Source organism: Vombatus ursinus, unplaced genomic scaffold (genome assembly GCF_900497805.2).
Source record: "Vombatus ursinus unplaced genomic scaffold, bare-nosed wombat genome assembly UNPS02014779.1, whole genome shotgun sequence".
Lineage (NCBI taxonomy): Eukaryota > Metazoa > Chordata > Mammalia > Diprotodontia > Vombatidae > Vombatus > Vombatus ursinus.
The window spans coordinates 44853481-44877404 of record NW_020954557.1 but is presented as its reverse complement, the minus strand read 5'-3'; the positions used below and the strand labels follow the sequence as shown (position 1 = coordinate 44877404).

Here is a 23924-nt window from a genome sequence, read left to right as displayed (position 1 = left end):
AAGAAATATTTGAAGTGATTGAAAGAATTGGTACAAAGTTGTAAACTGATTGTTCTGTATGTTCTGTGAGGAAGGCAATAAGTATCTCAGAGGAGTGTCTGAGAGTAATGTAAAACTTAAAATGTTAGTCAAGTCTTTAAACTGATTTTTTTTTAAAAAAAACATTCAACTTGGGAACTTCATAAACATTTAACTTTAAGTTACCTAACTTAAAATTATTAATCAGTAATACCTTGTATTTGAATCACTGGAGAACAGACTTATGAAAAATGTTATTCCTTTATAATAATATTATTTAAATTACATTGCTATTGTAAAATAAAATCCCTAATTTGGTCTTTACTGTTCTGTTGTTCAGATTAACCAGTAGTTTTAAAGAGAAATATTTATCAAATCCTGCTTAGAATATGAACAAAAAAGAGTTCTGGTAAATTCAGCTTCTTTTATCTTGATGATGAATCAGATGCAGAGACTATGTATGTATTAAAAGTAAGCTTAGGGGCAAAGTATTGTAGAGCTATATTCTAACTGTTTAATAGCTCTTTTTTGCAGATATAAAACAAGTTAAATATAAATGTTGGTGGTACCAAAGCATTGAGAATACAACTTGTTTGTGATAAACTCCATCCGTGGTTCTCCATCCTAAAATTGTAACTGAATGATGATAAAGTGCTATTCATCTGCAGGTGCATTGCTTCTACTTAAAGATGGTTGAAAGGACAGGAATTAGTAGCATGTTGTATTAGCCTTTTGTAGTGTATTTTGTTCTAAGCATCTTAATTTCCCTGTTTTGAATGCTAAGTAGCAAGGGTCTTGGTTTAGAACTAATACCCATCATGCATGTAAACGGTGTGAAAGAGCTGCTTAGTAAGTTAACACAAAGTGTTCTTGTGTCAGTCCTTGTGGAAATAGATACAATACAAACATTACAGCTGAACTCACGGCAAACTCCATTAAGTAAAAACCTGGCCTCATTGTTCAGAAAAAAGTTTGAATAGAATGCAAGCTCATTTTGTTGAATGTAATGTCAGGCTTTTAGGGACTGTATTGAGGGGTAAGGTTTTGTTAAGTTGAGACCAATTCATTAAGTTTTATTGCCTGGTGAGAAGCAGTAATACTTTATTGTGAGACTTCATCAAATATTCATGGTTAAAGAGAAGTAGTAAATGTATTCAATCAAGTGGTCTTTTGGGGTTTTGAAAAGGATTATGAAGTCTGCTCAGCTGATAGTCTGAACATTCACCAGGGTTGTTTAACAAGGGTAATTTTAATCTCTGAATTTAATTTTGTTAAGACTTGCTTTTTCTCCTTCTTCCATAAATTTAAGTCTCAAAATCACGACAAGTATGTATGAATATATGTACATACTTCTATTACACTAGTATAATGCTGATAAATATTCTAAAATAACTTTGTTGGAAATCTCTTGTATTGAATCTTTTTAAAAACCCTTAATTTTTTTTATGTATGGGGGAGTTGAAAGCTGCCTCCCTTCTTCATTGTGAGATTCCTATTAATTTGCCCAGTCATTAGCTTTATCCCACTGCTGAAGACAACCCTTTCTTGAACAGAGAAACATGTTGGTTTCTTCTATCTAGCACAATTTCCAAACTTTTAAAATTGGTAAACTTCAGAGATTATGTAGGAGTATAATCAGTATCAACCGTATTGTATTCACAACTGCAAAACCAGGAAAAATATCACAGTGGCTATCTGACCTCCTTTTATTAAATTACAGTGTGTCTGTGCTTATTTGAGACCAGTTTGACAAAATCAGCGTGGTTTCGGATATGACTAGATGATCTTACACATAACAATCTCCTCAATTCACTACAAGGTTATATCCATGCTTTCAATTATATGTTAAAATTATGAGTTGAAGTTACATGTTCTTGTGAGTCCTACTTATGCTTTAAAGGTTTTGAATGTTTTCAGCTAAATATTAAGGAGAAGTGTTGATTTAAATTTTTTTCCATTCCTCTTTAATGTACAATCCTTAGGCTGATGATGTTGAGAGCAAAATTAGAGAAATCATTCCTCCAGGATTTTGTACAAACACAGATGATTTTATTTCATTGTTGGAAAAGGAAGTTAATTTTAAGCCCTTTGGAACATTACTCCATACATACTCAGTTCACAATAAGGAAGTAGGAGAAAACATTACCTACGAAATATACAAGGTAAGAACAAAACTAGATATTTCTTTAGCATAAATTGACACTTATTAATTTGCTGAAGGTTGCATCCAGTATTTGGTTTATTTTCAGTGGTCTTTCTTGACTGTAGATTATAGCTCCTATCATTTTTAAAAAAAGTTCTTTTCAGAGTGTGTGGGTGTGTGGGTGTATACACATCTTAATCAGAGCATTCTGCTCCCAGACATTTTCCCACAGGACAGTTTTGTGTTCTACAGACTTTCACTTACCTCTGTGATGAGTTTCACCTGACTTTCCTTGGCTTTTTCCCTAGGCTGACATGACATGTACAGGCTTTCGAGAATATCATGAAAGGCTTCAGACCTTTTTGATGTGGTTTATTGAAACTGCTAGCTTTATTGACGTGGATGATGAAAGATGGAACTACTTTCTAGTGTAAGTACAGTTCTAAAGCAACAGTAGACCTTATTACCTCCACAAAGCCTGCATTTTAATTGTGGTGGGCCAATTATTGGGACACTATAATGATATTTTTCCCAGGAAAGAAAAACTATTGTTTATCAGGCTTGAGTTTTCCTTCATTATGCTTTGGGAGATCTTGAGAATAGAGCTGAATTAAATGCTGTTGTCCGTTAGAGCCCTGAATGTAGGCTTAAACAGTAAAATGAGCTTTGCCTGTGTTTTCTTTTACTTGCCACCTATTCATCTTTATAATAGGCAAGTGCACTGAAGTGATGTAAAGAGGTCTGATTTATCCAAGTTGCTGCACACCAATTAAGTGAATTGTACATTCAGAACATAGCAGGTGTATCCATTGGGCCCTCACAGAGTAGCTTGCTGACACTGAAAATTCAGTCAGAGAATGGAAAAGAAAATGGACACTGCATGGGAGCGCGACTGTAATTGACCTGCTTGGCTTTCTGTTTTATCTGCAGATTTGAGAAGTATAATAAGGATGGAGCTACGCTCTTTGCGACCGTAGGCTACATGACAGTCTATAATTACTATGTGTACCCAGACAAAACCCGGCCACGTGTAAGGTAATTGGCAGTGTAACACGTGCCTTGTCTTTTATTTCAGAAGAGGGAACTGCTGAAGTTTCCAATACTTGTTATAATGGTGTTGATTTGTTTAAAAAAAAATCACCATTATCTGGTGGGTATGCACTGATTTATTTCATTGTGCCCTTTGAAACAACAGGGAAGATGGTTTGATTATCTAACATTTTTTGGAGATAAAGTTTCCATGATTTTATGGTACTTTTTAAGTTGTTTATCATATAAAACTGATTTCAGATTTCAAGTGGTATCTTTTTTTTTTTTTTAATTTAAAAATGTCTTTCTGTATTGTAGCCAGATGTTGATATTGCCTCCATTTCAAGGTGAAGGCCATGGTGCCCAACTTTTTGAAACAGTTCATAGATACTACATTTCTTCTCCTATAGTTCTTGATATTACAGGTATGTAAATCTTTATTCTCACCTTTATATTAAGTTACTGAAAAATTTCTACTTTAAGTGGCTAAATTTTATATTATGTATCTCACAATTGAATTAAGACTTCAACTGGTACCATGGCTTGTATAAGACATTTTAGATTGTAAGCTCCTAGGGGGCAGTGGCTGTATCTTTTTAACTAACTGTATAGAGTGTTTTAATAGAAAGGATTTTCCAAGTTCACAATTCATTTTTATTATGTTGAAATGGTTGTAACTTTTTATTTAGTCAGGGTATTCATAGAAAAGTTTAGTTTTTCAATATCTATTTTTTTATACTTCCTCCTTTGTTGAAACCATGAAGGAAGGGTTATTTTGAATGTGATATAAATTTAATAAGTTTGTAAATTATTAGTAACTTGTGGATATTTCATTTTCCTTTCATTATGTTTTTATAATTTTGAGGAAAATATAAAGCCACTTAATAAGAAAGTACTAAAATGGGTGAATTTCAGAGTCACTTCATGATGCAAATATCAATCTATTATTTACTCATTGAATGCTGTGACTAGAATAACTAATGAAAGAAATGACTCTTTAATCTGTGATTTCATCTATTGGATTCTTCTATTCAAGCAGTATGTTAGTATCATGAAAATTGAAGAGCAAGGACAGATTGGAATAATGTAAGTAACTTACCCTGAAGTAAAATGATGAAGTTTTACTCCTTTTCTGCAGTTCATGGAATTGTTGCCAAAGAAATAAATTGCTATTTAAACTGTGAGAAAATAACTTTTTTTTAAAAATGTAAAATGCTATTCCAGCTGTTGGCCACTAGGTGATGAATTATTTGGCCATGGAAACCAACTGTTTGTTTTCACATATAGAAGATAATAGTTTTAAAGCTAAGAGAACCCTTGGAAATATAGTCAGATCCTTTTATTTTTATGTGTTCTAGAATTTCATTTCATTTACAAGAAAGCCTCAGCACCATATGATAAGAAGCGCTTACTTTTAATCTAAAATAAATTAAATTAAAATTGATTTGAAACAAATTCCAAATTGCCATTTTGAATAATCTACTAGAAAACATGCAGTTTCAACAAGGAGCTCAAAAGCAGATGGAGAGATGACTTATCATTTCATCTTGCTGTCATTGTAGCTACTAAGATACTACTAAGATAGATGGAATTCAAAATTGGAAAAAGGCATAAGTGAGAATTCACTAAAACTATAAAGAATTGAAGTATAAACTATAATAATTTGCTTCAGTTGAGTTTAAATGGATAATCATCCTTCTGGTTTGCTTATGGTATTTGGCTCAATGATTTGATGCAGTTTTAATCTGGTATCTTTTGTTAAAGACTACTGATTTGAGCTGCTCTGCTCACTAAAATGAGATCTTACTGACCATCAGTGGATTCTCAGTCCCAGAATATATCTTTCTGTCTAGGTCTGTTGCTCCAATTTTATACAATTATATTAACTAAAATTTGCTCTTGGTGACTTTGTTGTTAAGTTATCGTCTTTGTAGAAAATAGATAATTTGCATTATATCTCATGTATGTGTTAGAATAAAAGTAATGTAAAAATATTTTGTAGTGTGTAGCATCTTCATTTTGAGGATGTCTGTCTATTACAAATACTCTTGTGAATATCCACTATATCTCCCGAGTTAGACAAGCATTTTTACAGATAGAATAACATATAAAATAATTGATTGTGTCTTCCCTGATATTAAAGTGTAAATTGAAGATAAGAATAAAATTTGATATGAGAATAAAAGTTTTCTCCTTCACCAGTAACATTATCCTGTAACTATATTTGCCCTTTAGAAATCCTTTTATTGTTCAAGAACTTCATATTTTAGAGCTTTTTGGAATACTACATTTAAATTTTTTATGCTTGGTTAATTTGTGCTTTCATCTTATTTCCCCTTTCCAAATATATCATTTTCCTATCTCATGTTTCATTAAGAAGAAGCTTTTTTATTATAACTGAGCACTTATATTGTTAAGTGTTATAGTTTTAACTTGTAAAAATTCAAACTTTGACCCTGTCTTCTAATGCATATCCTGATGAACCTTGTAAAAATCTGTATTTTAACATGTTTCATTATTAATATATTGCATATCTCTTTGGCACTAAAGCAATTGATAAAAAGAGACATGCCAAATTGTTGGGGTCAGGAGGTACTGTAAATTCACTAAGGCTAACACTTTTACCCTTAGTTACAGAGAGTTTAAAAAAATTTGAGAGGCAGTATGGCCCTTTCGAGCCACATCTGAAATGGAATCAGCCTATGAGGGCTTATTTTAAGCTAAAATGGTAATGATTATTTGCATAGTTTAAGGTGACCTTTCAATTGTATGACAATTGAAGAAAAGAATATGACATACTTTTCAGTTTTAAAATTTATAATTTTACTTAAGATAAATATTTTAAAACATGTTCCACATTTCTATGAGATATTTAGTGAATTCCTAGTTGCTTCTATAGTTATATCAAATTTTCTTTTTGATACATATACTTTTCTCTGTGTTATAGTTAGTCTTATTTGCTTTTTTCCATGCCACTTTTCAGAACCTAAATGGCAATGGACAAAATATTTTATGTTGAAAAGTCTGGATCTTAAGTTAGTATTTACATTTTAAAAATAAGGTATATAACATATGCAAGCAATCTTAGAAAAACTTGAAATAGTTCCACTTTTTTTTTCTCACTTGGATCAAATATCTTAGTTGTTATTTAATTCCTATCTGAAGTTATCATTTTCCATTAGAGTTGGTTGGTGTATTTATAGGGAAGGCTTAGTGGTTAGTGGATTGAATACATCATGAGCAAATGCAAATTTTCTTTTAACTGCTAATTGTTGCCTATAGGCCAACTGACAGTCTAGTTTCGCTTTCATGAACCAGACTGCTTTATTAACAGGTCTTCTGTATTTCTTTGCCTGGTCATACTATTCTTTCATGTTTGTTTCCAGTAAGAAAATAAAAAGGATTTATCTTGATAGTTTTGAAAGGTTACTTTTGGAAATGCTGAAGATTTTTAAAAAATCACTTTTGTTTCTAATATTGATTTTGACCTTGCTATATTCATCATGCCTGTGATGGAATTTGAATTCTCTTTTTCTCTGGAAATATAGTCTCGTAATATTTACTACACGCATTTGTATACAGGGTCCTCTTTTAGGAGCTCCTCTTAAAGTTTAAAATAACGTTTTATGGTCCTCATCTATTATAGTCTAAAATAGTCAGTCAACAAACACTTATTACACAGATAACCTTAAAGGAACTATGTACTGCTTAAAGACCAGTAAAACAAACAAAAAAAAAAAATAGGGAACCCACCAAGCATTTAAGTGTTTGTGCCCTTCAATAGTTTTCTTTGGCTTGATGTATCATATACATGCATACTGTTTTATAAACATTTAGAATTTGCATAACTTGATGTTGAAGTTCAAGCACTTAACTTGACACTTAAAGTAACTTCTTCCGAAACTGCTATTTCTTTTCTTTCTTCTCCTACCTTCCCTTTTCCTTCTTACGTACTCATCTTAAGACCCCCCCCCGATGGGCCCCCCCCAGCTCCCATACCTTTTAAAGTTTTTATACCAATAAAAATAAAAACCTCAAATGCTTGTGACAATAGTTGATAACACAAGTTTTTAGCTTGTGATTTCATGATCAAAATTCTGTCCTTTTTTATTTGACTATTGGTTCAGACTCACAAATTTTTCATAATCTGTTGGGGGAAGATTATGACTCATGTCCTGATAGAAATATATTTTAGACATAAGTGCAGATTATAACAACACATTCGAAAAATACCTTTCATTCTATTTTTTAGAACTGAGAAATAAAATAAAAAGTAAAACAACTCTTAAAAGTAATGCTAAGTATAATAAAAAATAGATAACAGATAAAATGATCAATTTGTGGGCCTTTATTAGTTTGGGTAAGAGAAGAAGGTGGAGTGATATATAAAGCTGAAATGTTTCATAGTGCCAGTTTTCAGAGAGCGCTATGAAGATGTAACTATATAATAACATGTGAATCAGTAATTCTGTGAGAGAGGTAGTTGATATTTTGATGTGTTAGATATTTGTTTTGGAAAGTAAATTTAAAGATTGCCATGTTATCTTCTTTAAGCATAGAAATCTTTGATGTGAATGTATTATTAAGCTGAATGCCAGATGTGTGCTAGCCACCAGACTGGAGGAAATATGTTTTCCATGTGGTCAATACTCACATTCCAATATAATACAATTTTTCCTGTGCTATTATGTCATTACTTTGTCATCTTTAAATAATTGTTTTCCTATGCTGAGTAGAACTGTTTTGGTTTTTTAAAATTTGATAATTTTTATGGTATAGTTTTTTGTATTTTTAATGTAGTCATAAGTAGGTCAGTGCTATGAGATCAAACAAAAGTAAACCAACTTTCCTCCTACATACATTACAGAATTTAAAATTAATCGACTTACTTGGCATGTATTAGTGAATGGCTGCCTCTGAAATGGCTGTTCTATGTCTGTTTACTTGGTGGTTTGCCTTTTATGTTTTTAGTTCAGTGAGTATGAAAACCGAGACTGCTTGTGACAGCAGTGTGACATAAGGTAGTACTTTAAAAGACTAATACTTAGGTCATAAGTATTACATAGATTTATAAAGAAAGGATTTCAGTTCTAGTAGGGAAATTTTGCTGCTTAAACACAATTCTGGTTGGTAAGAAGTATTTCAAAAACCAGTTACATTATGTCTTTCATACATTTTTATGGATCTTTAAACTAGACTATGTGTTTATTGTTCAAAATAAAAAGAAATTATTTTGAGTGAGTTATGTTGTCATATTTATTTTATTTCCTTAGCCGAAGATCCATCTGAAAGCTATGTGAAACTAAGAGATTTTGTACTTGTGAAGCTTTGCCAAGATCTGCCTTGCTTTTCACCAGACAAGTTAATGCAAGGATTCAATCAAGATATGGTGACAGAGGCACAACAGAAGCTCAAAATAAACAAGGTATTTTAAATTATAAGAGGCAAATAGTCTTGAATTTTATAAGCAAAAAAATTTATACTTAGATATTGATAAATATATAACAAAATATTGATAAATATATAGTATTTGATCACTACATTGTTGACAGAAACTGGCATACTTCAGCAATTACAGTATAAACAACTTTAAATATTACAAAACACATCTATGTAAGCAAGAAAGAATGTTTTAAGAGATGACTTAAGTTTATGATAGCATTAATACCTCTGCTTAGGTGGGAAGGAGTTGGAGCAGAAGCTGGGGAGTTCCTTTGTACTTTAAAATATATACTTCAAAATTCTTTGTCCCTTCCAAGAGATATCACCTTGCAAATGCTTTCTAAACTACTAAAGGAAAAGGATAATTTAAATTCTTCCCAGTACTAATATACTCATCCTCCAAAAAAACCCAAAAGCAACAGCATAGCTTTCACATACTATTTCCTTTCTGACAGTGGTTATGAACAGTAGTTCATAAAGTATAATGGTGTCATGCCTTCATCATTCATAGAAGCATGCAAATATTTAAGAAATGCATGTGATTCAGTGCTCAAAAAAAATTTTTCCCCCTATGATTTCCTAATTATTTTTCTTCTGTTTTAAAATAGCTAACATTTAAATTTGGTTTAGACTTGACAATTTAATGAGAATCATTTTTAGTCTTTGTCAATATGAAAGCAAACTAACATTTTAGCAATGAATACATTAGTGTAGAAAGGAACAATGATGTTTTAGCATGGGAACTGGATAGGGTTTTTTCCCCTTTCATCCTTGGTTTAAAGTGTTGATTTTTGTCCTATAGAAGGAAACTTTTTTTTAGAAGTCTGCTGATTAGCTGTTAGTCAATAAAGTCCCCATTTTATATAACTGGGGTTCGGGGGCAGGAAATATACCATAAAACACAGTCTAGAAACCTTTGTGGATGCAAACTTAGAAAATTAAAACCCTTTTCAATTCAGTGTTTAACTATTTGAAGGACCTTGGCATTGGGAGGAATAAAGAATAGCTATTAGATTTCTGAGAAGGCAATTGCTGCATAAGAAAATAAGGGATAATTTATTGCAGACTTGCATTGAAATATACAAATACAAATATCTGCCTTAATAGTTGCACCTGTAATATGTTTTTAATTTTCTGAATCTTCTGGAGTTCATAATTAGTGTGAGAGAATAATTGAATGTGGTTGGGGTTTTTTCAGTGACAAATATATATATAGATATATACTGATAATAGATAATTCAGTTAGATCTTTTATTAATTTTTTTCATTTTGCAGATTTGAGAAGCTTAGAGTTCCAGTTTTTTAATTAGGTCATGCATGATGCACAAGGAAATTTTAGATTGAAAGATTGATCAGATACAATCTTTTAACATAACTAGAAATTTTTCTCCTGTTCTTTAGTGCTTTTCAATCAGTCTGCTATAAGCCTTGTCCTCTAGGAAGTTACTAGAAAAGTTATTATAGACCCATTAGCTTTTTAATTTTAGTGGTCCTGGCAGTACTCTAAAGACAAGGGACAGTAAAGTAACCAAGAAAGAAGAAAAATGGTTCCGTTTATATACAGATGGGGGGGAAGGGGAGGAGCAAGAAGGATATAGTGGATCTGCTGAAATTAAGCAGCAAAGATCCTTGGCCAGGTGGAACTACCAAGATAATTCAGGAGACCCTGGAAAGTTAGATGAAATATAGAAATAGAGAAGTTATATGTTGTATATAATACGTTAAGTTTAATGATGAAGAGTTATAATAATGTTAGATAAAAATTTGGCATTCAGTAAATACTTAAATTTGACTTAATATGGACTTAGATAATTTTTAGTAAAATATTCCTATTTATGCTATCTTTTCCCAAAACTGTCTGTCATTAAATAAATCCTCAGTAATAAACTGAAGCCTAAATTGGGCTAGTCATATCAAACCTTCCTAGTGCAGGACTTGATTTCTATACATTATAAGAGATTTATCCCCAAATTGGTTGGCCTTTTGTTCCATCATTGCTAGCACAGTTACCACAAAATGAGAGATATTGAAAAGCCCTGTTATAAATAGATAGTTACTATGTTAGTTTTTAAAGAGAAAGTGTTTTCTTTTATTAAAAATGATCCCAAACATTTTGGTAGTGGAAAACATAAAGGACAAGTATTTTTCTTTTTTAAAATTTGGTAGTTTTTAATGTTATTTTTTCAAAATAAATCGACCATTTTACCTACTTACAGTGAAAACCTGTACTGTGAGCATTCATAACATTAGACTTGGAGTAGGGGCAGTTTTGTGACAGTAATGGGGATTCCCTAGACGAATATTAGCTTGTAAAGGAAAATGTTCTGATTCTGCTTTGAAACATATGCTGATCATTTTATATCCAACATGCTTACAAGAATTATAGCTTCTATTGTAGTAGTACTTCTTAGGAAATACTATCATAATTTGTACTAAAAGATTCTGGGCTGTCCTAGGAACTAAAGACATTAATTTCATTGCCTAAGAATCCTAATTTTTGAAAAAAAGAAATAATAGAGAAATGATGAGAGAATCATTATTAAAAAATAAATCTCACTAATTTGGAATGATTTGGCACTCTGGTGTGAATTGTGAAAAGTCTTCCTCTTTTAAAGCTCATTTTTTTATTGCTTTTAAATAAGTAACAAGTAGCGTTAAAAATTGAAGTCAAGAGAGATTTGCTTTAAAAGTTATGTATAATAAGCACAGTGGTGTGTAAATGATAGCTCTTTAAGTAGTTTAAGACTTTGGGAATTTTTTTACACTAGATTAGGGTTTGTTTTTGTTGTTTTGTTTTGCTTTATTTAGACTAAAGGTAAAGTATTGACTGCCTAATTCTAAGTTTTCACATTGTTTTTATTTTAATATGGTTTTGCTGTAACTTTAATGGAAGAGTAGATGATATAGCAAATTCAAATTTCTTTATGAACAGCATTAATTTTTAAATTAGGTGATGAATCCTTGAGAGCACGTATGTATTCAAGAATTTTGAGAAATTCACATTTGTTTTCTTTTGTCTAATTTATCAGCAACATGCTAGGCGAGTTTATGAAATTCTCCGATTACGTGTGACTGACATGGGTGATGCTGAACAATCCAGAGGCTATAGACTGGACATAAAAAGAAGATTAATTGGTCCATATAAGGTATAATTAGTTTCAATCATCTTGAAATATTATGTCTTATTTAATATTTGGGGAATCTAGATGGCACAGTGAATAGAGTGCTAGGCCTGGAGTCAGGAAGACTCATCTTCATGATTTCAAATCTGGCTTTAGATATTTACTGACTTTGTGACCTTGGCCAAGTCACTTCACCTTGTTTGCATCAGTTTTCTTATCTATAAAGTGAGCTGGAGAAGGAAATGGCAAACCTCTCCAGTATCTTTGCCAAGAAAACCCCAAATGGGGTCACAAAGAGTTGGACACAACTGAAATGACTGAAAAATAACAACATTTCAGTATTTAAAGGCCAAGAAGGGAGTATTATTGGATACCAATTATAGGAGGGTTTAAACCATCCTGCCTTCTGACTTTTTTTTTTACTTGCCTAGAAAAGCTCTAGAATGATTTAAATTTCTCAACTACTTTTAATTTTTTTTAAATGATAATGTAAACTATCCTCGTTAGTTGAAGTACCTGTCATTAGGATAAATTCACACATAGTAGATTTTTCTTTCACATCCAGGAAAATCTAAAAGACCAGAAGATCATCAAACTTTTTTCCATCCTCTTATTTTATTTTCTACATTTTTACTATTTACTATGCCTTTTCCTTACTGTATTAATGGCACCCTTTTCTACCACTGTAACTATAAGGTAGCTTTTCCCCACCATGTTTTTGTCCCATGTTTCTGTCCTCTGTCTCTTTTTTCTGCCTTTATTCCTCTTCCACCTCTAAACTAAGAGTTTTCCCCTTCCATATATGGAAGGTGTGGCAAGGTGATGGAGGTGAAAAAATTGGCATCTTCTGAGCAACTAGAAATGAAGCGATTTTAGGGGTACAGGGACTCCAAAACTATCGAGGTACAGGGTAGAGTCATCTGAAAAGAATTCTTGGACTCAAGCAGTCTTCCAGTCAAGTGGGAAGAAGTTGTAACATAGCAAGCAGAGCTCTTTAGGGAACTCACAACCTAACAGGAATGATGGTAAAGCTTATATAGGAAAAATTTAGTGCATTTTGTGCCAAGTATGCTAATTAAGTGATGAATACACAGTTTCTGTACCTTGGGCACAGGCATAATTCACTACTGGCATGGGGGGAGGGGTGCTTTAAGGGGGTGTGTTTTTGTTCTGTTATATCTGTAATAAGATAGCCTTAGGAGTTAATATTTATAGCTTGACTTCTGGATTGTATATGGTAACTGTGGGAATCAGTATATGATAGTCCTGCTGGTACAAGATGGTCCTTTTCATATAAGGAAAATTCTACAGAGGTCAGCTGATTCTTATAACAGGGAGAGATAGTTTGCCTCACCGAGCCCATGAGTTATTGCCAGAGACAGGATCTTTGGGCTGGGGAGAGATATAGTCCTAGGACTGGGGTCCAAGTACCCCATCAGAAAGACTGAAGAATTGCCATAATGGTGTTTGGCAAAGAACTGGTCTGAGTATATGCATAGTTTTTCTGTTTATGGCAGTTTTAAATCTTAGTTGCCTGTGTATGAATATTTAGCTCTGGTTTTTCATAGCATAGAGGATGCTACTGTTGAGTATCACTTGTGAAAGTTATAACTTGAGTCTATTAATTCACTAGCTTAATTAAGAGTAGACACATAAAGAGCATCTAAGAACTACTTCTTTTTCACAATTCTTCCAAGTGTGTTTCAGAATAATTTAGTTAATATAACCTTAGGATTTAACTGAAGTTGTTATTATATATTGACACATGTACTGTAACCTTTTGAAATTATTCTTGGTTGATTTAAGAGCTATAGTCTGTTTTTCTTATGATGTTGTTCCTAAAAGTGCAAAGAGCAGCTAAAGGTGGCTTTGAATTTCATTTTTTATGAAGCCTGAAAGGTTTACTTCAGAACCTGCATAAATATAGCTCTGAGAACAGGCAGAACTAAGAAACAGAGTGAAAAGACCAGTGAACTATTATGGAGTAAATCCAGTGATTCTTTTGACTTTGCACTATGATTTTGTTTTAAAAACAAGTCTTTAAAATTCCATTGTGTGTTTAAATATTTGTAGGTTAAGAGGGAGAGGAAGAAGGCCTCTATGAGAAGTTTCCAGCCAGGAGTTAGGATGAAAAAATTGCTCCAGGCAAGTCCTGAACCATTTTGTGCCACTTGAAAAAAAAAGCAAACCAAGCAGATCAGCTAGAAAAAAAGTGAATTATTTAATTGCCCAGGGAGCTTTGGGCTGACTTAGGAAAACTCTCCCCTGGGTCTTGGCATATGACAGGTACTTTTTCTCTTCTCTTTTCTCTTTCTGAGCTGCATGAAGATCAAATAATAGTGGCAGAGAGGAATGCTGTGTAAAGGCCTGCCCTGAGGAAGAGAGGAGAAGTAGTTAGAGACAGGTACCAGCTAACAATGTGAGGACATTTGGCCCACCAGCAATTTTAAGTTAAAAGTCACCAGTGGCATCAATGTTTCTTCACTCAGGCATTTATTAAAGGCCTATAATGCTGTGCTAGGTACTGGGGATATAAAGACAAAACTAAAATAATCCTCGCCCTCAAGTAACTTACATTCTGCTGGGGTGATACAACATTTGCACAAACAATTAAGAACAGTAAAATTATAGGAGTTTGAGAACACTGACAACTAAGGGGGCCATAAAAGACTTTCCATTGGAGATGACATCTGAATTGAGCTTTGAAGGTACAAGAGGTAGAGGTGAAGAGGGAGTATGTTCTAACTGTGAAAAGACAAGCAGACGAGATAGAGTTCTGAGTTTGGGGCATAGCAAGTAGTCCGTTTTTGCTAGTTCATAGTATGCATGAAAAGAGGAAGTATTGTGAATTAAATCTCTAGAAGGGTGGGCTTAGAACCAGACTAAAAAGATGTAAATGTCAAACTCTTGAGTTTTTATTTCTGGGAAGTAATAGCAAGTCAGCTGAGGAGTCTTGAGCAGCAGAGTGATGTGATCAGGCCTATACTGATTTGGGCAGCTGTTTGGAAGGATGGCTTGTAAAGAAAACTAATTGAACAGGGAGATTGATTGGGAAGCTGGTATAGTAGTCCAGGTTAGAGGTGATGAAGGCCTAAACTAAGGTGGTGGCCAAAAAAAGTGAAAAGAAGATTGAAGAAATGTCAATTCAGCCTTCACAACAAAACTTAGTGACTGTTTAGGTAACAGGGAGGGGAAGTAAATAGAGGTGTGGATGGCTGAGAGGATATGAATCTGGATGACCAGAAAAATGATAATGCCTTCAATATAGCAAGGAACTTAGAAGAAACAAATTTAGGATGGAAAACCAACTCAGCATGATCAAACTAAAGCTCATTGAGATGCCTATGGAATATCCAATTGGAAATGTCCGATTGATGTGGAGCTAGAGCTCAGGAGAGAGATTAGAGTTGGATGTGTGAGTTTAGGAGTTACCTCTATAGAGAGGATAATTGAACCTGGGAGTTGATAAAAGTGTAAAGGGAGAAAAAAAGAGGGTTCAGGACAGGAGCAGTAAGAAGTGATCAACAATTAGAAAGGAAGCCAGATGAAAGCAGTGCTGCAAAACCTTGGTGTGGAGAGAGTGTCCAGGAGAAAGGGGATGGTCAACTTTAAATTCTGGTAAGTCTGACCGTATGATTTTTCTGTTCAGTAAATTTCAGTGATTCTGTGTGATTCTAGGATCAAATAGAGTTAGAGTTAATAAACATTTATTAAGTGCCTACTATGCATCAGGTACAGCTAGGTGGAAAAGTAGATAGAGCACTGGGCTTGGAATTAGACTCACCTTTATGAACTCAGATATGGTCTCAGACACTTACTAGCTGTATGACCTGGGGTACAAATCACTTAACCCTGTTTGCCTCAGTTCCTCATCTATAAAATGACCTGGAGAAGAGAATAACAAACCATTCCAGTATCTTTGCCAAGAAAACCCCAAGTGAGGTCACAAAGAGTTGGACTTGACTGAAACAAAAACAACGTTTTGGCCTATTGGCCAGGCACTGTGCTAAGAAAGGCACGGGACAGACAGTCCCTGCCCTCAGGGAACTCACAGTTTAATGGGGAGACAGCACATTAAAAGAAGCTAAAAAGGGGTGGGGGTGCTTAGGGGAATGATGAAGGCCTGCAGCTGGGGTGAGAAATTATCTGAGGAGATATGATTTAGAGTTGAATCCATCTTGCAGAATGATGAATTTCTGGAGATCATGAAATCTAGGAGATCATTTGAGTGGGAAAGATTATTTCATCTTCATCTTATCCTTTTAAATTTTTATTTTTGTGTTTTATCATGTGCATAATTATTAGTATAATAGTTTACATATAATCTATCAGTAATTATACACATATTGGGATACATGCTTAAAACATTTTTTACTGATAGCAGTACATGATTTTAAAAAAAAGCTTAGGAATCATTGGTGTAGTGGGTGGAGGGAGATATGGCTAGATCTCATGTGAAAAGACCTGGGGGTTTAAACTGTATTGAAAGCTCAGTATGAGGTTATGATAGTTCAAAAAACTAGTATACTCATGTTCTGGACAACTTATTATCAGTTTAGTTTGGGGGAGGGACTATAATCAGACCTTCCACCAACCACAGTGCAATGTTTTCTCTTACATCTTGCTGCCTGGCTTTGTCTGCCACCTTGTCCCCCCTCCTTCATTGCCTTCGTTCCTCTCCCTAAGCACCACGAGTTCTTTTTTGCCAGAATTGGTTAGTGACAGAACTGGAGGTAGTAAGACATAAGGGAAGAAAGCAACCAAATCTGTTTCTCACCCCACACTGTACTAAATGTGGATCTTTTACCCATTGTTTTAAGTTCTGACCTCTGAGATAAAGCATTACATGATAGCTTGAAAAAAGCTATCATAGTCGCCTGTATTTTCCTTTAGACTAAACATCCCCTGTACCTTCAACTGGTTGTCCCATGGCACGTTTGTAGATCCCCTCACTGTCCTATGTTAGTTAAATTCTAGTTTGTCATTGTCTTTCTTAAAATATGTTGGCCAGAATTAGACATAATTTTCTATATCTGGTCTAAGGCAGGATACAATGGAACTATAGCCTCTTACTCTGTGTACTATGTTTTTAATGCCGTCTAGGACTATCACCTCCTTGTTCTGTACACTATAATGCAACCTAAGATTATAGGAGGGAAGAGCAGAGTTGTCTTTGAGAAATGTTAGAGTACTTTTAATATAATTCCAGACTTTCCCCTTAAACAAAGACTTATCTTTTTAATACCAGTATTGTTCTGGTGATGTTGTATGACTACAAGTTATAACAGAAAAGTGCATGGTGTATGCAAACTGGCTATATTATCAACAAGTAATGATATTAAAGAAATTATGTAAAAGTTGTCCTCAGAGGAATGTATGAAAAGAAAGATGATCCAGTCATATAGTGAAAGTGAATGATAATGGATGTCCGGCCTACATTCAGCATTGTTAATCAAGCAACATAAAGAGAATTTGAGGAAGCTCTTCCCCACTCCAAGTCTTTTTTGTGTGAACCCCCATACCACGATGGAGTTTTTATGGGAAGATCAATTGAGAGTTATACAGTAACAGAGGTGAACCAGTTTTTTTTGGGGGGAGGAGGGATGCAGTCTTGGATATGGCATAATTTACATTGTTGGAGGGAATATCTGAACTGATGAAATCACAGATTCACTGAGAATCACTTAGTTGTTTTTTAGCTGCCATTTACTAATTCATTTCCCTAAAATCCTCAGGTCTTTTTCACCTGAATTAACTAGTCACATCTCCTTCCATCATGTACTTGTACCATTGTTTTGTTTTGTTTTGTTTTGTTTTTAGCCCAAGTATAGAAATTGAAATATAATATGCATAATGTAATTTTATTCCATTTGGCTTGTAGAGGTCTTTTGGACTTCTAGTTATGTCATCCATAAAGGGGTTGGATTAGATGCCTGCTAATGTCCCTTCTATCTTTAAATCTATAAGCCTATGTTAGTCATCCCTCCCAGCTTCCCAGTACAGGATAGAGGCAGATGGGACTTGATCTGTTTGTTGTTGGGGAATTTTATTAGACTGTAAATTCTCCAGGCCATGCTTTTTCTTTAAAACAAAACAAAACAGAAAAACCCAAACGTTTTATTAAAAGCTTAACATTGAATCAGTTCAGTAATTAAAAACCAATTCAATTTGCTAATCATATAAATTAATTATTTTCAAGGTATAAAGTATCATTTTTCCATCACTGCCATTAAGTCTTAAGGATCCTTTGCTATTCATTCTCATTCACTTTTTCCTTTTATATGGTCATGTGACTGTTCCATTCTTCTGATTCTACTTTTTTTTTGTTCCTTACTCTTGTTTGTGTACTTAATTATATTACAGGTTTTCCATTTCATTAATCTACCACAATATAATTTTTCCTTTATTAAACATTTAGATTGTTCCTATTGTTTTCCTCAATTAAACACAGTACTACTATGAACATCTCTGACCAAACTCTTCTTTTTGGGGTGGTTTTTTTTTTTTAATGACATTTTAGGATATATTATTAATGATGAAATGATTGGGCCAAAATACATGATTCTAAGTTAACTTCACTATGTATCGTCAGATTGAATCTAGAGTTTTTAATGACATCATTCTGTCTTTATCTAGAAAGGAAGACTTTGTCTAGCACTTGTGTTACATAGAGCATCAACAAGTACGTGCTATTGAGATTTCCTCCTTAGGTTTTCAAGGTTTGTTGTGGTTATGGTCTTAGGCAGGTTTTAAATTTTTAAAAACCACTTAGGTTGGGGCAGCTAGGTGGCGCAGTGGATAGAGCACCAGCCCTGAAGTCAGGAGGACCTGAGTTCAAATCCGGCCTCAGACCAAACACTTGACACGTACTAGCTGTGTGACCTTGGGCAAGTCACTTAACCCCGATTGCCTCACCCAAAAAAAAAAAAAAAACCAAAACCAAAAACCACTTAGGTTATTTTATCTGGAATAACTCACAAATATCAGAAGTTCATGTAGGTTATATTTGGCATTATATAAGTAGGCATGGAACTAACTTGAAACAGTACCATTTAAAAGTTGTATCAAGTGCCTAAATAGCCAGTGTCTAGTAACTTTACTCGTAGTTTCTCAAAGGGATAGTTTAGTAATTTCAAGACAATCTTAACACTATTGCCTGAGCTACCTTTGGTAGGGACTAGTGTCAGTGTTTCCTTTTGTTTTGCTTCTTTAAAGACAATTTCTCAAGCATAAAGGCCGCACTGTATGGTGGATCAAGAATAGGCCTCCTGTCCCAGTTCTGATGTATATATGTGTCAGAGGAGGCCTTGGGACCCTGAGACAAGTTGTATAACCTGTCAGTGCATCAGGCAACTCTTTAAGACTTTAAGTTGAATAATAGTTCTTGATGTGCACATGGGGAAACATTTCTCTGTAGGGAATTCCTTACAGCTATAAAATCACAGGTCCACTTTAAAACAAAGCCAAACAGTCTTTTCAGGCATTGGATAACATCAGATAGAGGTAGAAAAAAGCCAGCTTTATTATAGAGACACTGTAATGGACACATACACAATCAATCATTAGCTTTCTCTTAATCAAGAATTTTCATGGTCTCTTTTCCAAAAAGAATTGGTTCATACAAAGTAGGAGATCATTAGCTAAATTATGAAGACTGCCTGATTCTGAGATTCTTAACACTGATACTTCTTAGTTATGTGGCTTAGAGCAGATCACTTAATCTTTCTGAGTCATTGTTTCTGAATCTGTTGAGTGGGAATAATAACACTTGTATCTTCATCCTTGCAGAATAGAGATGGTACTTTTTAAAATCTTAAGCCCTTTAGAAATATGAACTCTTGCAGAAGATTCTGAACACAACCATGGCTGTTTCTCCACACGTGAGGAATTAAACTAACACTAAGCAGATTCAGAATCATTCATTCTTAATCCTTAGAAAGTTTTGTTTCACACGCCATTGGTAATTGACTACAAAGCTACAGGTCGAGAGAACTCCTAAGTTTTTGAAGTCACAAATCCTATTCTACTGCTTCAAATTTGACACCAAGATGAATACATTTCCTTCTGTCACTTTAAGGGCTGTTTAGTAATATTCTTCATTTGACATGTGCCTTTAGATTACTGCTGCAGCCTACTTCTATTGTTTTCTTGGGTAAGGTCTGTTTAATGTGTCAGCCAATCATGTATATATTCTCCCAGTTATTTGTATATTGTTTTTCAAGTGTAGCTAATATCTTGTATCCCTTGATATACTGACTTTTAGCACCATTTTCTTCAAAACATGAATTACTTAACAAAAAGTCTGTAAACCAAGAAATCTCTTTAGTATATTTGAAAATTGTTATTGACATTGTTCTTATTATAGATCTCAGTTAAATGTAAGATAAATCAGATAGGAGCCAGATTAGAATTTTACCTGTTTACTTTAAACTTTTTATGAACATATTCATTAAATTTAAAACAAAACAGAACAAAATTACAAGGAAAAAAGTGTTTAGAGTATTTAAACATTTAACTCAATTCCAAGGCTTCAGGAACCACTATATACTTTCAAACCAAAAAGTATTTTTTATAAACCAAACTCCCCAAGCAGTTCTATTAAAATATATTTTGGAACTCTAGTTTGAGTCAAGCATAAGAGGTTTCTATAAGTCAGATGATCTCCGTCAGGTAACAGAAATGAAAGGATTTTGAAAAAGTATACAACGTAAGATACTTATGTGGTGAAGTAAATGTATGTAAACATCTTCATAAATTGTTAAACCCTATAGATAAATTAACAGTATATGGTCCACGATTAGTGGTCCCAGGAGACATTTTATTAGAGAGCATTGTAATCATCCTTAATGATGAGGATATCAACTGGTTACATATCTTTTCTAACATCTATATTAAAGAATTTATTTAATTATCCATTATGAATTTATATATTACTCAAATGAACTTCTTGAACCTACTACAATTTTTCTTTAAGAAAAAGCAATATTCCCTTCCTTCCTCCTCCTACTATTGAAAAAAATTAAAAAGGTCCTTGTAACAAATATGCATAATCAAATAAAACAAATTCCTACATTGGCTACATCCAGAAAATATATGTCTCATTCTGTACCCTGATACTATCACCTCTTTATCAGGAAGTGGGTAGGTAGGGGGGCATGTTTCATTATTGGTCTTTGGGAGTCATGGTTAATTTTATTATGTTGATCTGAATTCTTAAGTTTTTCAGATTTTTTAAAAGAATTTTAAAGATTATTGACCTGAGTTCTTAAGTTTTTCAAAGTTATTTGTTTTTATTGTATAAACTGTTCTCCATGTTTTTCTCACTTAACTTTTCATCAGTCAACTTCACTAGGATTATTGAGACTTTCTGAAATGAGATCATGACTAGAATATGGCCCTGAAAGGCCCCTATTCAAAAGGAAAAGAACAAATGAAAAGGACTATAGAATAGCATTATTTAAAATACAGTCATGTCAGAAAAATCCAGGAACTAAATAGCAGGTAAGAATGAGGGAGAACATTTGAATGGTTTCAGTTTTATCTAAGAGGCTGCTCCCTAATAAGTAGAGCTCTCCAGAAGTGTAATAATAGGCCTTGACAGGTAGTGGGTTCCTGCTTGCGGGATGATTTTTCAAGTATGAATTGAACTAGATGACTTCATATAGGAGCTCGTCCCTGAGCTGGTTGTTTAGGCATGTGAAGGATTCAGTAGTCAGAAATTGAGGACATGGACAGTTTAAGTGCAGGGAATGACATGAACAAAGTCATAGAGATTGGAAAGTACAGGAGAAGTTTTAGCAAATAATAATTATCCCACTTTAAGTGTAACTTAGCATATATGAAGAGAAATGGTTTAATATAAATTTAGAATAGTTGTTTGGAGCCAAATTCATAGACTCTTGAATGCCCATCTAAGGAGCTTGGACTTTACTTGTATTAGCTATGGACTTTGGATAAGTCATTTACCCTCTCTGGGCTTCAGTTTCCTCTTCTAGGGAGTGTTGAACCATATGATTGCTACGTTCCAAAGGGGAACTATTGAAGGCTATTGATTTGAAGAATGATTATCTGAATTTCCTAATTAGAAAAATTGATTTGGCAGCAGTATGTAGAAAATATTGTGGTCAGGAGAATTGGAAACAGGGTTATATGTTATAGCGATTAAAATATTATAGCTAATAGCTATATGTTATAGCTGTTAAAATAGTCCAGCCAGGAGGTAATAAGAGCCTAAATTAGGTTGGTGGCAGTGGGAATAGAACGGAGGGGGAAGGTATAATTGACAGGACTTGATAACTGGATGTGAGATACAAAAGAGAAAGAAGAGTCAAAGATGACTGTGATGTGAGTTCTGGAGCCTAGGTAATTAGGAGAATAAAAGGCAAGCTGAAGATTGGAGCAGAGAGAGAAAGCTAACAAGGAACTAATATTATGAAGTAAAGCAGAAACAGGTCAGAAAAGGTAGTTTGACCAATAATTTCCTTTATCTTCTGTCTCTATGATAATTTAAATAAAACCTATAAAACTTCTCTACTAATTCCATAATAATTTGTAATGTGAAGCCTTTTGACTCTAAAGAGATGAACTTGTTTCCCTCTTACACTTTTTTGTCTTCACAGTATATAATTAGAGGTAATAAAACTATATTTCCTTAAAAACTATTTTAGAATTCAAACTGATCTCTCTTAATTTTACTTTTGCTATGATCAGTACATATTTTTATATTTGTTATGATTTTGAAACAAGTAGATATTTCATAAAGTTAGAACTTAAAAGTACCAATCACAGTTGATTGGCATGCCCTGCCTTTTCAGTTCTCTTAATTCTTCATAATTAAGTGGGTAAAAACCGTGATCCAAACATGACAAATCTGTGTTCTCAAAAGAATTTTTGTAAGCTTAGAAGTTACTTTGGGTTAGAGCTAAGTTTGGGGATATGAGAATTAATGAACAGTTTTTTGAGATTAAGAATTACTTCCTATTTTAAAATTTTAATAATTGATACTCTTGAGTTAGAAGGGACTTCAGTATATATTAAATAAAATCCATACCTGAACAAGAATTCCCCACACAATATCAATAAATAATCATCCAGCCTTTGCTTAAAGAACTCTTAATGAAAGAGGGGACACCCACTATTTCATGAACCAACTCAGTTAACATCCAGGTATCATCATCTTTCTCATTGTTCTGCTACATATATGAACAACTAGCTTGTTAGTTGTACAGCTGGTTTGGACCCAGATTGCTTTAATTGACTGCTTTTGTCATCCTGGTGTGCCCAGAAGGATCATTCATGAAGAACATCATTCTTTTCAGTGTTTTGTTGATGACCTATAAAAAGGAGCTCAATAAATCCTCAGATTTTTTAGATGATGATTTGATCAAGTTAATACTAAAGACAAATAAACATTTGAGTGGTTTGGAGCAACTGGAAAAAATCTGAACAAAATTGGATGACAGTAAGGATAAATATGTAGTCTTTTATATTTAAGGCCACCAAAACATAGAGTAGGAACAAGGCAATTTGAGAGTTATTGTTTACTACAAGTTCAATATGTCACTTATGTGGCATAAGGGCAGAAAAGCCACTTGGTGATACTAATTATAATAGTCAACATTTATATTAGAACTTTAGAGTTTGCAAAAGTGCTTAATATACACTATTTCAATATCATCTGATACTGAACTTATGGCATTAGGCAGGATATTTATCCTGCCTGAGCTTTAGTCTGCTTGTACAGGTAGGACTGTGATCTCTAAGGCCACTTTCAGCTTGAAAGCATGAAATGTAAGAACCAGGAAATCCCTTTTATTATGTTTTGTACTAATTTAACCCCTATTTCGGAGATTGTCCAGTTTTGTTCAGCACACTTTAAAAATGGAGGAGGTTCAGAAGAGAGAAATTATTAAAGGAACAGAAAAGAGTGCCTATAGGGAAGAGTTTACCAGAAAAATTTTAAAGTAGTGACTTAATTGGCATATTCAGACTTTTAAGAGAATGATGGTAATTTTTTCTTCATGTCTATGAAAGTGTAAGTTTAAATCAAAGCATTAAGATTGCAATTGGGCATAGAGGAATCCTTTTACCTTTGGAGGGATTGTAGTGTCTCCATTGATGTGGTTCAAAGAATAATAGATTTAGAGCTCGAAAGGCCCTTAGAAGCCATC

General features: G+C 33.6%; 1 protein-coding gene across 1 annotated transcript in view; it reads left to right on the top strand.

Moving 5' to 3' along the window:
- The window catches only part of HAT1 (histone acetyltransferase 1), a 78631-nt gene that overhangs the window by 48651 nt on the left and 6056 nt on the right, over nucleotides 1-23924 (top strand). Inside the window, exons 5-10 of the mRNA XM_027866212.1 lie at nucleotides 2001-2180; nucleotides 2470-2591; nucleotides 3092-3196; nucleotides 3509-3615; nucleotides 8464-8615; nucleotides 11662-11778. Of these exons, the coding sequence (XP_027722013.1) occupies nucleotides 2001-2180; nucleotides 2470-2591; nucleotides 3092-3196; nucleotides 3509-3615; nucleotides 8464-8615; nucleotides 11662-11778 (783 nt within the window). The remainder of the gene's footprint in view (nucleotides 1-2000; nucleotides 2181-2469; nucleotides 2592-3091; nucleotides 3197-3508; nucleotides 3616-8463; nucleotides 8616-11661; nucleotides 11779-23924) is intronic.